We start from the raw sequence: 15,221 nt of genomic DNA, 5'->3' as shown, positions 1-15,221 counted from the left end.
ATCGCATAATCAAAGAACAAGCGAATGAATACAGAAGCAAGCATAGCTAAAATAAAATTGCAAAAAGTTTAAAATCATGCCTTGGAGATTGTTGCCTGACAACGACATCTGCTCCAATTCGGCAAGATTGCTAAACTCTCGAGGAATTTCTCCTGCAAATTAATCAACGTGTGTAAACTGTATTATGGAACATTATTCATACTACAACTTATGCAACAATTTTCATAATTAAACGTCGTGATCATGCGCACCTTGGAGCCTGTTACCGCCAAGATATAATATCTTAAGTTTGGTCAAATTGCCGATTTCTTTAGGTATGGCCCCCGAGAAATTATTGTATACCAAACCTAATTTTTGCAAATATGTGCAATTTGATAGAGTGGACGGTATTCCGCCATGGAACATGTTTTCTTGCAAAGAAAGGAAATCCAGAAAAGGAAGACTACTGCAAATATTTGCAGGAATTTCACCAGACAGTGTATTGTGACTAAAATCAAGATGTTGTAAAGAAGACTTGTTGAAGATGAAAGAAGAGAAGCGCCAGAGAGCTGATTTTCACGTAAACTAACTTTTTTTAGTGTATATATGGTGAAGATGGCGGAGGGAATGGAACCAGAAAGTCGGTTAAAACTGAGATTGAGTGATTGCAGAGAAGAAAGATTCCCGAGTTGAGAAGGGATGGTGCCTGTGAGATTTAAGCTTGAAATATTCAAGACTGTGACTCTAAAGCTATGGACATCACAAGCGACGCCTGTCCAATTACAGACAGTAGTACTTGTGTTCCAATTCTTAGCCAAGAAATTGGTCGGATCATGAGTTATGTGAGCTTTCAGGGCTAACAGAGCATCTCGGTCTGTGATAGTAGAACTTGTGTTGGTTGTTGCTGCCGTGATGAATAAGGAAATAAGAATCAAACAATGGAGTAAGAGAAATCTGCTCATCATCCTGAGAGAATGAACTCTTTCCATGAGATGAGAGTATTTATATTGTAAGCGTGTGCTTAGTTGGATTGGTAATGCAAGAACACTTATAAGTTTGCTATATACCGAGTATTTATAGTGAAAACCAAAATTTCTAAGAATGTAGAGGAGAAAAAGACCGGCATGCGTTAAGGCTGACCTCAGTCAACCAAAGCCTATTCTTTGTGATCCTAGTGATTTTAGAATTACTTTAATAACTGGAAAATGGAATGTAATTTTTTCTTTTTTCTAAATAAGCCCGTGACTTTGTTTTTCTTTACAATCATTTTTGCATCGGATAGGGATATATTAATTTCCTATGATCAAACCTTCTATTCTCACAACTTTTATACAATTTTCTAGTAACGAATTTCATAATTCTGTTAGAAATTTTATTTTCGTGAATTTGGAGCAAATATTGTCAATGGATATAATATTAAATTTTTGCATTTGCAGACCGAGGAGAGATTGTTACTTTGATTAAAAAGATTAATTTATAATGTTAAATTCTTAAATTATGTACCAAGAGGAGTGAAATTTTTTAAATTTGATTGTGAAGTATTTATCAGAAAATACTTTTATTCATCCAAAAATAAGTTTTTAAAATTTTCTTCTCTATATTAACATGACATATAATAAATGCTGTATTCCTTGAAACTCAAATTTTTGGATAAATTGAAATTACATTTCTGTATTTTTTTCTTTTAAATTTAAAAAATTCACCAGTCTTCAAAATTCATAAAATTGCCACAAGTTGACCGCCAATTGCCTATGTCAATGAAAGAGCACGCAATGAGACCGATTGTTTTTTTAATATAAGTACTCATTTTATCGTATGAATTTAACAATGCTCAGTGGGACAGCAGATATTGAACTATTTTTGCTTTTTGTTTGATAATTCGAGGCTTCACCAGTGCCATTAAGTAGTATAACAAGAAAAGTAGGAATAGTAATGCGAAATTTGAAGAATAACTTTTTTTTTTTTAAAATTAGATTGTGATAGTGTTATCGTAAAGTAATACTATTAATTCAAAAAAATATTCTATAATTTTCTTCCTGTAATACTTAAGTAACGTTTCTATGAAAAAATTATCATTTATCCAGAAAGTCGATTGAAAAAATTAGCCATTCTATCATAAATGCTACATTTCTTGAAACAAAATTTTTTGGATAAATTGTTGGGATTAGTCGTGTTTGATAATTGCAATTACATTTTTAAAAAAATTGAGATAATATACAAACCACAAACCTACAGAAGTAAAATTGAGATAATATCCAAAAAATTATACAAACCAGTAATGTCACGTTCATCAAAATATTGGCTGCAGGGATACGTCAATATCAAATGAGACTGATTGTTTTTCTTGAATCAAATGAGTCCCACCAATCTCTTGCACTTGTCAAAATTAAGTTTTTCTTAACTACATGACAATGTTTGTGGACAACGTTTCAATTGTTTTGTTTTCATGTATAGTCAACTTACATTGCCCCAGGGATACGTCAAAGAGTGAAGGACATTTCCCTCTATGAGACAACACATGTTAAAGTGTTTTTGTGAGGAACACAATTTTCTTTTTTTCAAATAAAACAAGAAAAATTGTGTGGCTATGTAATATAGAAATCTTCGAGCTTCCAATTACCTCACTGCAAAAAATTTTCTTTTAAGAAAACGAAATTAGTGGCCCATTAATCCTTGAAGTGAGGACTATTTTCATTTCACATGATAACAATTTTAGTATCTTCACCGAAGAAGAAAAGAAAAAAGAAAAAATGTATATAAATGTATCATCTACATGCAACCCTATAAAAAATCGTAACTCATAAAACAGCCACAAACCTACAGAAGATTGAGATTGAATATGTCCATGAAATATAGTCAAGAGTAAAGGCCAAACCAAAAGAAAGAAGGCTCGTATGCAAAGAAAATAAAGATGTTTACCTTACTTTAAAAAAAAATCACTAAAGTAAAATCAATAATTATTTCATAAATATACAGAAAATTTTATTTCCGGTACGATTGGGAATGAGATTATTAAAGTATTGTAATTTTAATTTATTTTTCTTTTATTTAGCATAACGGCAACCCAATCTCCTTCCACTATACAAAGAGTATTTAATTTCTTGATTTTCCTACTTTATAAATTCTGTTTCCATTTGGATATTTTAGAAAACAAAATGACCATCCAAACCCAATTATTTTGGAATATATAATTGATAGCCTTATTGTAAATAACAAAATAATGTTTTTCGTCCTCTTCATCATCGCTGGCTTTTCTCCTGCGCATCACAAGAGAGCGTTAAGCGTTTCACTGCATCAAACTCATGAATTGACAACTAACTCATCATCACCAAACAAAATAATCAATGGATTTTAACCCGAGTCAAGAAAGTTTTTTGCACGTCAAATGGAGCAGGCAGCTGGCGTCTACTGTGTGGCAAAGTCATGAATTGACAGAGTCAGTGGAAGAGGAGACAATCGGACCGTGACTAATTTGCCCATGTCACAAGTCAATAAACCACAGAGTACGTTGTTTCTTGAAAGTAATTGGACCAACAGCAGTTTCGTGTTTGTAGAACTGCATAGCTATACTCTAGAAAATCAAGGATTGGTGGTGTTTGGGAGTCGGGAAAATGGAAGAGAAAGTGAAAGTAAAAAAGGACAGAGAAAATCTTTATTAGAAAGTAATAAAAACGTAAAATACAAGTCTTAAGCTCAAATGAGCTACTTATTAGAAGAAATTAGAACACTCTAGACTAATTACTAATGAGTAATGCTATTTGCACATAAAATTACACACGAAAATGCACTAAAACTCTAAAAGACAAGAAGCATTCACTAAAAGATAAAATTTATTCACTTTATTAATCTTGTCCTTTTGTACAAGTATTCTCATTCTATTTGTTTTGGGCAAATTTTACGTGCAAATAGCAATTTTACGTCATAGCACGCTTGCCAGCATGGCATCTGTAACGGCCTACTAACAGTCATGAATCCCAAAATATTCTGCTAAGCTTGAGTGCAGACAATAAACTGTGCTCCTTCCTTTGGCCATAATATGATCCTTGTGATGAACTTGATACTCCGACATATACAACTGTTTTAAAAGATGGAGAAGGTGAATCAAGTGAAGTGAGAGCATAAAAAACATAACTAGATAAACGAATATATCCTTTCATGCTCTGTTCAGAACAGAGTTTAAAACAATTGGGAATAGAGAGAACTTGTATTAGCGAATTTATGCAGACACATCACAACCTTGGATTTTTTCGAAGTGAAAAAATAGTAATTCTCTATACAGCTCTGATATTCATAAAATGCAGAATATGCATTAGCTGATGGACAGAAAGCCATATGCGTTCAAACATTCAAATCCTTCTAAATCCTACAAAGTATTCATAATTTTCCAGATATATATCTAGCAAAAGAAAAATATTAAAATCACACATACCTAATTCTAGTAAATGGAAGACCAGATTTTTTTCCCAAAAAAAACTCTTCACTCACGTTTGAATCGTGAGTCAAATTTATGAAAATTTTTAAACAAAATGAGAAACAAGACAATTCGGTAACTATTTTTGTGGATAACCTACCCTAGGGGTGTGTTTACTATTTTTCGGTAGTAAAATAATAAAAACTAAAACACAGTGAAAAAAATAATTATAAAAAAATTTTGATAGTGAAATGATAATATAAAAAAAAATAGATGGTAAATTAATAATATCACTTTCAAAATTATTGGTCAATAGAAAGTCGTTGGCGTAACTAATGAATCTCCACTTAGCGACGTACATCTATGAGCTGCTCTATTTTCTAGATTTCATTTGATTGAATTCGGTCCATTTGATATGGTGATAGGATAATGCTTAATAGCTTTTACTTCTTCTTCTTCTTCATCATACTGATCAGCCCATTTGTTCTATCAATTTTAATTTAAATTACAAAAAGAAAATTCGAACTTGGACTTAACCGTTCAAACCAAACTCTAACTAAAGAAAACAAATACTTAAGGATTGTCGTCATCAGTGTATCATTATGCTTTTTTTTTTTTTTAAGGTCCCCACAGACAGAATGCAACTTTGCTTGCATAGATAAGTGTCTCTTTTTCAAATTTCCATTAAATAAATTCAATTTATTTATATTTAAAAAAATTATATTATACTTAGACCAATTGAGAACAAGATGTTAGGAAACCAGAAGTTTTAGGGAAAAGAAAGGATATATAAAAATTGTAAAACAACAATTAATTGGTGAGCAATCAGTTAAGATTTTTGAGTACGTTCATCATGTGGTAAGGTTATTTGCAAGTTAGATTTTGTGTAGCATTTACTTATTGTCTTAAATTTAATATGTCAAAAGTCTATAGTAGACCTCAAATTTCTAAATTTGATTTGACTCACTTCGATTTGTTTGAAAATCATAATGTGATATAGGAATCTTTAATTACAAGACGTTAAAAAATTGAAAATGACAATATGACAATGCTTGTTTTAATGAAAAGTCAATGTATATTGCCAAGTATTACATCAAAGAGACAGCGGATTTTCCTCCATGTGACAACAGATGTTGAAGTGTTGTTGCTATTCGTTTGATAATTCAAGGATCACAAGTGCCAATAAATAGTATGACAAGAACAATTGTGTAGCTTGACTTGTATTTATGACAGATACTTATTTATGATCTTCAACACGAATTAGCCTTTTTTCAATCTCCCTGCAAAACTTTTCTTTTAAGAAGAAGAATTAGTGGCCCATTAATTAATTATGCGCGCTTTATGGGTTGCAACATTTTTTTCAATTCTTAATCCACTCAGAAGTCCTAGTTTCGAAGTCGATGAAAGAGAAGATAATCGGACAGTGACTAATTAGTGACTAAACTGATTATTTATATACCACATGCAAATATTATTAATTCAATCTAATTTATTATAATTATTATCATTTTTAATGAAAAGCAAAATAATTCTTAACGTGTCTAATGAATAGTACTTTCTTGGGCTCTTTGCATTCTTTCTTCAAGAAGGGAATGCCCCCCTTTCACAAGTCACACAAGTCAATAATCGAAGAGACCCCAGGACAAAGTATGTTGTTTCTTGATGGTAATTAGACAAACTGTATGTTTGTAATAATAGACAGCTAATACTCTAGGAAAAGAATCAAGGATTGGTGGAGTTTGGGAGTCGGGAAAACGGAAGAAAAAGTGAAAAAAAAAACATAGAAAATCTTTATGATAAGAAACAGAAACGTCGTAAAATATAAGTAACAGGTTTTAAGTTGAAATGACCTATTTATAGAAGCAATAATGTTATGTTTACTCAGTTTTGAATATAAATATGCATTAAAATTTTTAATCTCCTACATCCTACAAAGCATTCATAATTTTCAGGACATGAAGCAAAAGAAAAAAATAATGAAATCACACTCATCTGATTACAATAAATGGAAGACCAGATTTTTCCAACAAACTCTTCACTCGTAATTGATCGTGAGTCAAATTTATGAAAATTAAACAAAATGGGAAACAAGACAAGTCGCAATTGCTTTTATGGATAACGTACACTAAATGGATTCGCACTTAAAATTTTTAATACTAGCATTGTATTTTCTATCAAAAATTTCATTCAGTCACTCATAGTAACATGACACATGTTCATTACTAAATATTGAAAAAAATTAATCATTTTATCTACCTTACTTGAAATTTAAATTTTTAACAATTGTACAAATTAAACTATTTATAGAGCTTCATGTCACATTCATCAATTAAATGAAATTTAACAAATTTTAAGGAATTAGCTGCCGAGCCGGCTAAGAAAGCTCTTTGCTCGTGTCAGGAATGAAATAATAAAATTATGTTTTTCCTCCTCTCCTGCGGATCAGAACAGAGTGTTAAGCGTTTCACTTCATGAAAGCATGAATCAACAGATTCAATGGAAGCGGAGACAATCGGACGGTGACTAATTAATATGGAATATTTATGGCAATTGTCTCTTGTTTTCTTTATTTATTTAACAAATTAATTTTAGTATTCAAACAATAGTTAGCTAACCATCTGAAGATCTAAAGTACGAACAGTAGCTCTATGTTTGTACAAATAGACAGCTAATACTCTATAACCTCAAGGACTGATGGTGTTTGGGAGTCGGGAAAATGAAAGAGAAAGTAATAGAAACGTAAAATACGAGTTGCAGGTTCTAAGCTCACACGAGATAGAAGCTATAAAAGAGGGACAAGATGAATCAAGTGAAGTGAAAGCACAAAAAACATATTTAGATAAGCGACCCTCCATGCTCTGTTCAGAAAAAAAGTTTAAAGAATAACAGTAGAAATAGTGAAAATTTAAAGAATATTTTTAAATGTGATTGTGATAGTTTTATCAAAAAATAATTCCACTAATTTGAAAAAAAATTATTCTATAATTTTTTTCTCGTACTAAGTTAAAACATGACATATATCAAATATCGAAAAAGTTGAAAAACTTGGATGAATTTTTGGAATTAGTGGTGTTCGATCGATAATTGTAATTATGTTTTTTTAAAATTGAGATAATTTACTAGTCCTGAAAATTATACAAATCAGTGATGATAATTGTAATTTTGTGATTGTAATTATTTTTTGTTTTAATGTTGAAGTGTTTTTGTGAGGAACACAAATTCCTGGTCTTTAACTTGAATTAGTTTTTTGTTTCCCTCCAAATTATATCTCATATGGAAATTCTTATCACTTAGGTTTGGGTATATAATACAGAAATCTTCGAATTACCGTGCTGCAAATAATTCTCTTTTAAGAAGAAAATTAGTTCTCCATTAATCGGTATGAGTACAACGTTTTTGTCAATCCTTGAAATGAGGACTATTTTCGTTTCACTAGTCATGATGACAAAAACTAAAATTTTAATTTGTTCACGGAAGAAAAAAAGAAAAGAAAAAAAAAATGCATATAAAAGTATCATCTCCATAAAATCCTACAAAAGTTCGTAATTAACAAAACTGCCACAAACTTGCAGAAGATTGAGATTGAATGTGCCCCATGAAATACGGTCAAGAGTGTGAAGGCCAGCGCAAAAGAAAGAAAGCTCGAATGCAAAGAAAATAAAAATGTTTACCTCACTTTTAGAAAGAAATTACCAAAGTAAAATCAATAGTTATTCAATTAATTTTCTTTTATTTAATGTAATCGCTACCCAATCTTCTCCACTCGCATGAAAAGTATTTAATTTCTTAATTTCCTTTTTCACTTTATAATTCTGTAAAAAGAAGTCAAGCACTGTATGAAGAAGTCAATTAAGCACTCTAATTCTGTAAGATTCCATTTAGTTATTTTAGAAAATAAGATGACCATGGAAATAATTGATAGTCTTATTTTAAATAATAAAATAATGTTTTTCGTCCTCTTCATCATCAAACTCATGACTTGACAACTAAGTCATTATCACCAAATAAAATGATCAATTAATTTTAACCCGTCCCAAGAAAGTGTTTTGCACGTCAAATGGAGAAGGCAGTTAGCAGCTACCGTGCGCGTCAAAGTCATGAATTGACAGAGTCAATGAAAGAGGAGACAATTAGCCCCGTGCGCGTCAATAAACCACGGAGTACGTTGTTTCGTGAAAGTAGTTAGACCAACATTAGCCCCGTTCACAAGGCACAAGCCAATAAACCACAGAATACGTTGTTTCTTGAAAGTAAATAGCAGTTTTGTGTTTGTAGAAAGAGATCGCTGATACTCTAGAAAATCAAGGATTGGTGGTGTTTGGGAGTCAGGAAAATGGAAAAGAAAACCAAAGAAAAGAAGAAAGAACAGCGATAATATTTAAGAGAGATAGCTGATACTCTAGAAAACCGAGGATTGGTGGTGTTTGGGAGTCGGGAAAATGGAAGAGAAATTGAAAATATAAAAAAAAAAATCTTTATTAGAAAGTTACAGAAACGTAAAACATAGTTACAAGTCCTAGGCTCAAGTGAGCTACTTATTAGAAAAAATCAGAACACTCTAGACTAATTGCTAATGAGTAACGCTACTTTGTACAACTATTCTCATTCTATTTATTTTGTGCAATTTTATGTGCAAATAGGATTTTTCAGTACTAATTAGTTTACAATCTTTGGTGCCATCTCCACAATCTGTCAGAGCACACTTGCCAGCGTGGCATACAGTCACACAGCAACAGCCTTGCAAGTTGCATCCGCAACAACCTACAGTCTTGAATCTCGAAATACTCTGTAAACTGAGTGCAGCCAATGAACTGTGCTCCTTCCGTAGGATATAATATGATCCTTGTGATGGATTTGGCACTCCAGCATATACAGCTGTTTTAAAAGAGGGACAAGGTGAATCAAGTGAAGTGAAAGCATAAAAAACATAACTAGATAAGTGAACATATCCTTTCATGCTCTGTTCAGAACAGGGTTTAAAACGAAGACTCTGACATCAATGAGCTGCTCAATTTTCTAGATTTCATTTGATTGAAATCGGTCCATTTGAGACGGTAATATGATAATTATTTTTAATTACAAGAGATTTAAAGATATATTTTTCAAAACCAAACTCGATTAGCTCAGAATTAAGCTGCTAAGTAATTTATAATGCTTAATTGCTTTTAATTTAATTTCCACAGAGCCGAATTTTATTTGAGAACTTTCTGATCTTTACCAAGAATTAGCCTTTTATTCCAATCTCCCTGGAAAAGTTCTCTTTTATGAAAGAAGAAATCAGTGCCCATTAATTAATTATCTGTGCTTTCACTACAAGAAAATGGGTCATTTCCAAGGGTAAATACCCTTGGAAATACACAAATACCCTTAGAAAAACTCATTTTCGAGCGTGGTATGCCGTTGACCGTCGTCGTATTAAGTCTTATCGGAAATGTCAAATTTCCGACGAGTCGTCGGAGAAAAAAATTATTTCCGAGCGCATTGCTGTCGGAAATGGAATTAAATGCCCTCGGAAAAAAGATAAATAAACCTGGTTATTTTTATTTTCAACTGCAACTTGCACTCGGAAATAAAAGATATACTGTCGAAAATAAACTTATTTTGTTGTTTAATGGCCCCCTTTATTTTATTTAATAATAATATTTCATTAATTTTTTTATTTTTATTGTTGAAATATCTATATTAGAGAAGTGATGTAACAAAAGTAATAATAATATTCGAAATTACTAAATGTAACTTCATTAATTTTAAAAATTCATAAAAATCACATTCATCATTCAAGATTACAACAAAAAATTCAATTTTATAGTATCTTTTATGCAAAAAATATACCAAATGTCTATACAAAATGATATCATCATATCTTGAATGTGTTCAATCATCCTCTAAAGCAACTTCTTCAATTTCTAAATCGTTTGGCTCAACTTCATCATCCTCATACCCGTCATCTTCTTCCGTCAAAACAATATCCTAGGTAAAAGAAAGAATTTTAGTCACTATTATTACCAAAACAAAAACTGGTATAAAATATAATAAAGAAGCTGAGACTAATGAGAAAAATTGTGCAATAAAAAAAAAAAACTCTATATAAATGCAGTCTCTGTTTCAAAAAAAAAATCTAATAATTATTCAATCATCCACCTATATTATAAGATTGTCCATAATCACTTCAGTTCATTAACTAACAGAGCAATGACAAGTCACCAATCATTTTCCATGAGAACTCAAAACATAGAACATACTCATTCACTTAATCTATTAATAAAATGAAATAAACAACCTATACCTTTTGAGATGATTCTTGTGCGGATTTTCCAAGAACGAGCTTTATCAGTCTTTTCAACTTCTTGACTTCTTCTCTAAGTCTTTTACTTTCACTTCCAAATTAGTACATTGATGCTTGTTACCTCCTTGACCTGGAGAACCATACACATCCTTGCCTTTGATGCCGGCTCTCCAACCAACAACACGACCATGTGCTGGTTCTCCTGTTACTTCTCGATATATTTTCCATTCATCAACTGACAAGCCTTGATCTATAACAGTTGATCATATTGATTCCATTGTTTCCTATAATAAATACATACATTTGTCTGAGTGCATATAGTAATGAAATCATGCCAAAAAAAAAAAAAAAATAGGAATATATAGTGTGAATAAGTTTGGACTTGGTTCGGTTCCTCTTGTTTGTTGTGCTTGTTTTCTATATATAAGTTAAAAAAAACATCAAATCAACTTGGTTATTCTAAACCCGCCAAGAACAACTCATGTATAAAGCACATGGATAAGATTTATCAGTTCCTATTTCTATAATGATTCTAGCAACTATAATTCACTGATGAATTAAAATAACAGCAAAGCTTAGGAAAGAAAAGGACAGAAAAATACTATGCTAATAGTCATTATTGGTACCTTCCACCCCTCATCCATCCATTTGTCAACCATTTGTCTCAATATTCTTGGAGGCACATTCTCAGGAGCATGTGCATAACGCTCTCCAACAGTTGGATACTTCTTAAAATTTCCCCTCCTCAGCTCTGACATCCAATCTGAAAAACGAATTTTTACATGAAGTTCTATGACATCTTTAAGCTCCTGTTCTCTACATGTATAAGAATTTTTAGAGAATCAGATTCTAACCTGCAGAATATCATCAAGAAGGCATCCCCTACAAAGCATAGAGCTACTTCGTATAGTAGTACAACAATCAAAACCTGAAACATGTGAATAAGTGCTTTAACAAGGAAGGAAAAGCTTAGAAAAGAAATCATTGCAGCAAAGCCAGGAAAAGTTTAAAAGTTTAATATATATTCAGTTCAAAGCTTAAGAAACTTGTTCTTGATATTACTATTAAATTTTATACACCCTTTCAACAAAACAAAAAAAAAATTTAAGCACAAAATTCATCTCACAAGTTATGATTATGATAAAACCAATACCAGCAATACTAACTATTTAAAATGAGGATGCATAGAAAGTGAGGCAAAAAAAAAAAAAAAGGAGAAAAAGAAATACAACTAGTTCACCGCAGATTGAATTTTATCTCCCTGGTAACTCATCTATTTTTATCTTCCTTTTTAGTTTTTTAGTACACATAAAATGAAAATACCAATATACTAAATTCATGCTGCAAAATTCAAAGTACAAAGTTAACCATCGCTTTAGTATAGCATTAACTTACATTTTTTAGTCATGTTAGCTCTATCAAACAATTCTATATACACATGACCCCCTAAATGTTTATTTCACTTCATCTCCCTACAACTCCTCAAAATTAAAAAATATCAACATCCTTTAGAGTCCATACTTAGCATCACATAACATTAAAAATGGAAAAAAAAATTAATGAAATCCAGCAAAAAGATCTTTAAAATTAGGGAAATTTACACTCGTCCACCTGTTTGTTTTGCCTTTTTCAAAAATACACAAACACTTTTTTTTTTTCAGCACGCCACCTGAAGTTTGCTTTTTGTTGCATTCTTCCACTTCCGTTTAATTTCCGTTAGTGAATTTAACGGAATGTTAACGAAATGTCCTTTTTACCCCTCAAAATTACAATTTAACCCAAAATAAATCGAAATTGGAGATAAATTGGATGGATTTAATTTTTTTCAAAGGTGGATGCTAGAAATTGGAGGAAAATAGTGTTTGTTGCTTGCTAAATTTAGAAAGTTTGTATTTATTTTTTTGAAAGAGAAAATAAATACAAATTTTCTAAATCTAGCAAGTAACAAACACTATTTTCCTCCAAAAAAATAAATACAAATTTTCTAAATTTAGCAAGCAACAAACATTATTTTCCTCCAATTTCTAGCATCCACCTTTGAAAAAAATTAAATCCATCCAATTTATCTCTAATTTCTATTTATTTTGGGTTAAATTGTAATTTTGAGGGGTAAAAAGGTCATTCTGTTAAATTTGCTAACGGAAATTAGACGGAAGTGGAAGAATGCAACAAAAAGTAAACTTCAGGTGGCGCGCTGAAAAAAAAAAGTGTTTGTGTATTTTTGAAAAAGACAAAACAAACAGGTGGACGGTTGTAAATTTCCCTTAAAATTAATCCAAATCAGATAACAAACAATGAATTCTAAATAATTAGCATCACAAGTAAGAGCTCCAAAATAAAAATTAAAAAATTAAAAAATTAAAAAAAATGCAATAGCATCACCGAACTTATAGGAAGCTACCATTTGGCCTAAAACAAAATCGGAAGAAGCAAAAACAAATTAAAAACAAAATTAGAAGCATAGAGTGAGCGATTATGCAAGAGATGGTAACAATTACAAACTTAAGAGAAATAATTAGCCTTCAGACTCATCATCAATGATGGAAACTATAACCTAACCCTAAGTTAATTGAAGGAAAAAAAAAGATGAAATCTAGCGCAAATAGAGAAAGCAACAGTGAAATAATTACCAAAGTGATTGGGCGAGCAATGGACAATGAGAAATTGAAAAGTGAGAGATGTGAGTGCTTGCGCTGCAATGATTGAAGAACTTTCCCCTTCTTTTTCTTTCTTATTCGTTCTCTTTAACTTTGTTCTTTTTCGTTTTCTTTTGAACTTTCCCTTCTGTTTTAATTTTTTTCCTTTTGTTTATTTTTTCGTTTCTTCTGTATTTTCTTAGCTTTTTATTTGTATTTCATTCTTTTAGGTTTTTAATTTTACCAAGAGTAATTAAATTTACAAGAAAAAAAATTTCCAAGTACGCTACTCTTAAAAAAACAATTAGTGGAAGTTATGGCTGCGACCTTGTGGTTTTAGTACTCTACTCCAAAGGCCGGGCCCGAAGTGTGTAAATTTTGGGGTGCTTCTAGTTAAGTCTAGCAGGCATTTTCGACAAAGTATTCATTATCACCAAGGGCAAATTGCCCTCGGAAATATTGATCATATTTTCATCCTTATCCGACGGCCATCTTACACCTTAGAAAAAAGTACTTATTATCAAATGTATTTTACACCCTCGGAAATATTTCATCGGTGATATAACTGTTTGTTGTAGTGTTTATGGGTTATAACATTTTGTCAATCCTTAACCCGGCTTAGAAGTCACAGTTGCGAAGTCAATGAAAGCGAAGACAATCGGACAGCCATTACCTAATCACGGGGTAACACTAAACCGATTATTATGATTAGGAAAATGATAAACAAACTCAATCAAGACAAAGGGACGACAAAAACGCAACTTTGAATTGCCGTTTCACGCGTTGATTTCTGCTTCTTTTAATATTGCGTGGGCCCACAAGAAATTAAAAAAAAAAGAGAAAACAATGGTCATTTCTGCCCCCTCCCCAACCACTCATTTTCCTTTCCTTAGTTTACTCCCCCTCCACTCATTTTCCAACTCCCCCTCCATTTGCTTCGTTACCCAGACTCCCCTCCATTGAGTTTGCTTCGTTCGTTACCAGACTCCCCTCCATTTGCTTCATTTGTTACTAGACTCCCCTCCATTTGCTTCGTTCGTTACTAGACTCCCCCTCCATTTGCTTCGTTCGTTACTAGACTCCCCCTCCATTTGCTTCGTTACCGGACGACGTTCGCTTCTTGTTACCGGACGACGACCGCTTCTTGTTCTCGCCCAGCCCAGATCTACTACGACGTCGCTGCTTTGGAGACTTGTAGTTGTTGCTTGCTGCTGCAGTTGTAGTGACCCATCCGTAAGCATTTCTTTTTATTTTTTTTTATTTTTTTATGTTGTGGATGATGAAATTTTGAGATTGACAGTGTTAGCATTTCTTTTTAATTTTTTTATTTTATGTTGTGGATGATGAAATTTTGAGTTTGAACAAAGCAATAAGAAAATTTCTTCCGTAAGCATTTCTTTTTATTTTTTTTATTTTTTTATGTTGTGGATGATGAAATTTTGAGATTGACAGTGTTAGCATTTCTTTTTAATTTTTTTATTTTATGTTGTGGATGATGAAATTTTGAGTTTGAACAAAGCAATAAGAAAATTTCTTCCGTAAGCATTTCTTTTTATTTTTTTTATTTTTTTATGTTGTGGATGATGAAATTTTGAGATTGACAGTGTTAGCATTTCTTCCGTAAGCATTTCTTTTTAATTTTTTTAATTTTATGTTGTGGATGATGAAATTTTGAGATTGACAGAGTAAGAAAATTTCTTCCGTAAGCATTTCTTGGGGCATTTCTTGGGTGGGGTGTTTATGGAATAAGGGTGGATCTTGAGACTTCTACGGTTTTCTTAATTGGTTAGGATGAGGCACTGCAGTAATGTAATTGATATTGACTTTTATATGTATGAAGTTATGTGCACAGGTCGGGATTGCTTGTGATGGTAATAGAAAATTCAAATATTACAATTTTGTTTTGGCA

The 15,221-nt window shown here is 31.7% G+C and overlaps 1 protein-coding gene and 1 long non-coding RNA gene across 2 annotated transcripts in view; both read right to left on the bottom strand.

The window, feature by feature from the left end:
• LOC107176192 (receptor kinase-like protein Xa21) overlaps positions 1 to 1,045 on the bottom strand; it is a 36,765-nt gene extending 35,720 nt beyond the window's left edge. Inside the window, exons 1-2 of the mRNA XM_052431258.1 lie at positions 252 to 1,045; positions 81 to 152 (exon numbers count right to left, since the gene is read on the bottom strand). Coding sequence (XP_052287218.1) covers positions 81 to 152; positions 252 to 405 — 226 coding nt within the window. The 5' untranslated portion in view covers positions 406 to 1,045. The remainder of the gene's footprint in view (positions 1 to 80; positions 153 to 251) is intronic.
• Positions 1,046 to 10,113: 9,068 nt separating this feature from the next.
• Positions 10,114 to 13,821, bottom strand: LOC102613203 (uncharacterized). Its single transcript, XR_369334.4, has 5 exons — positions 13,307 to 13,821; positions 11,531 to 11,604; positions 11,303 to 11,439; positions 10,677 to 10,960; positions 10,114 to 10,360 (listed from the first exon to the last, which is right to left on the bottom strand). It is a non-coding gene; the product is annotated as an uncharacterized LOC102613203 (long non-coding RNA).
• Between the last annotated feature and the right edge of the window lie 1,400 nt (positions 13,822 to 15,221).

This window comes from Citrus sinensis, chromosome 7 (genome assembly GCF_022201045.2).
Source record: "Citrus sinensis cultivar Valencia sweet orange chromosome 7, DVS_A1.0, whole genome shotgun sequence".
Lineage (NCBI taxonomy): Eukaryota > Viridiplantae > Streptophyta > Magnoliopsida > Sapindales > Rutaceae > Citrus > Citrus sinensis.
This window is presented reverse-complemented; position numbering and strand designations above follow the sequence as displayed.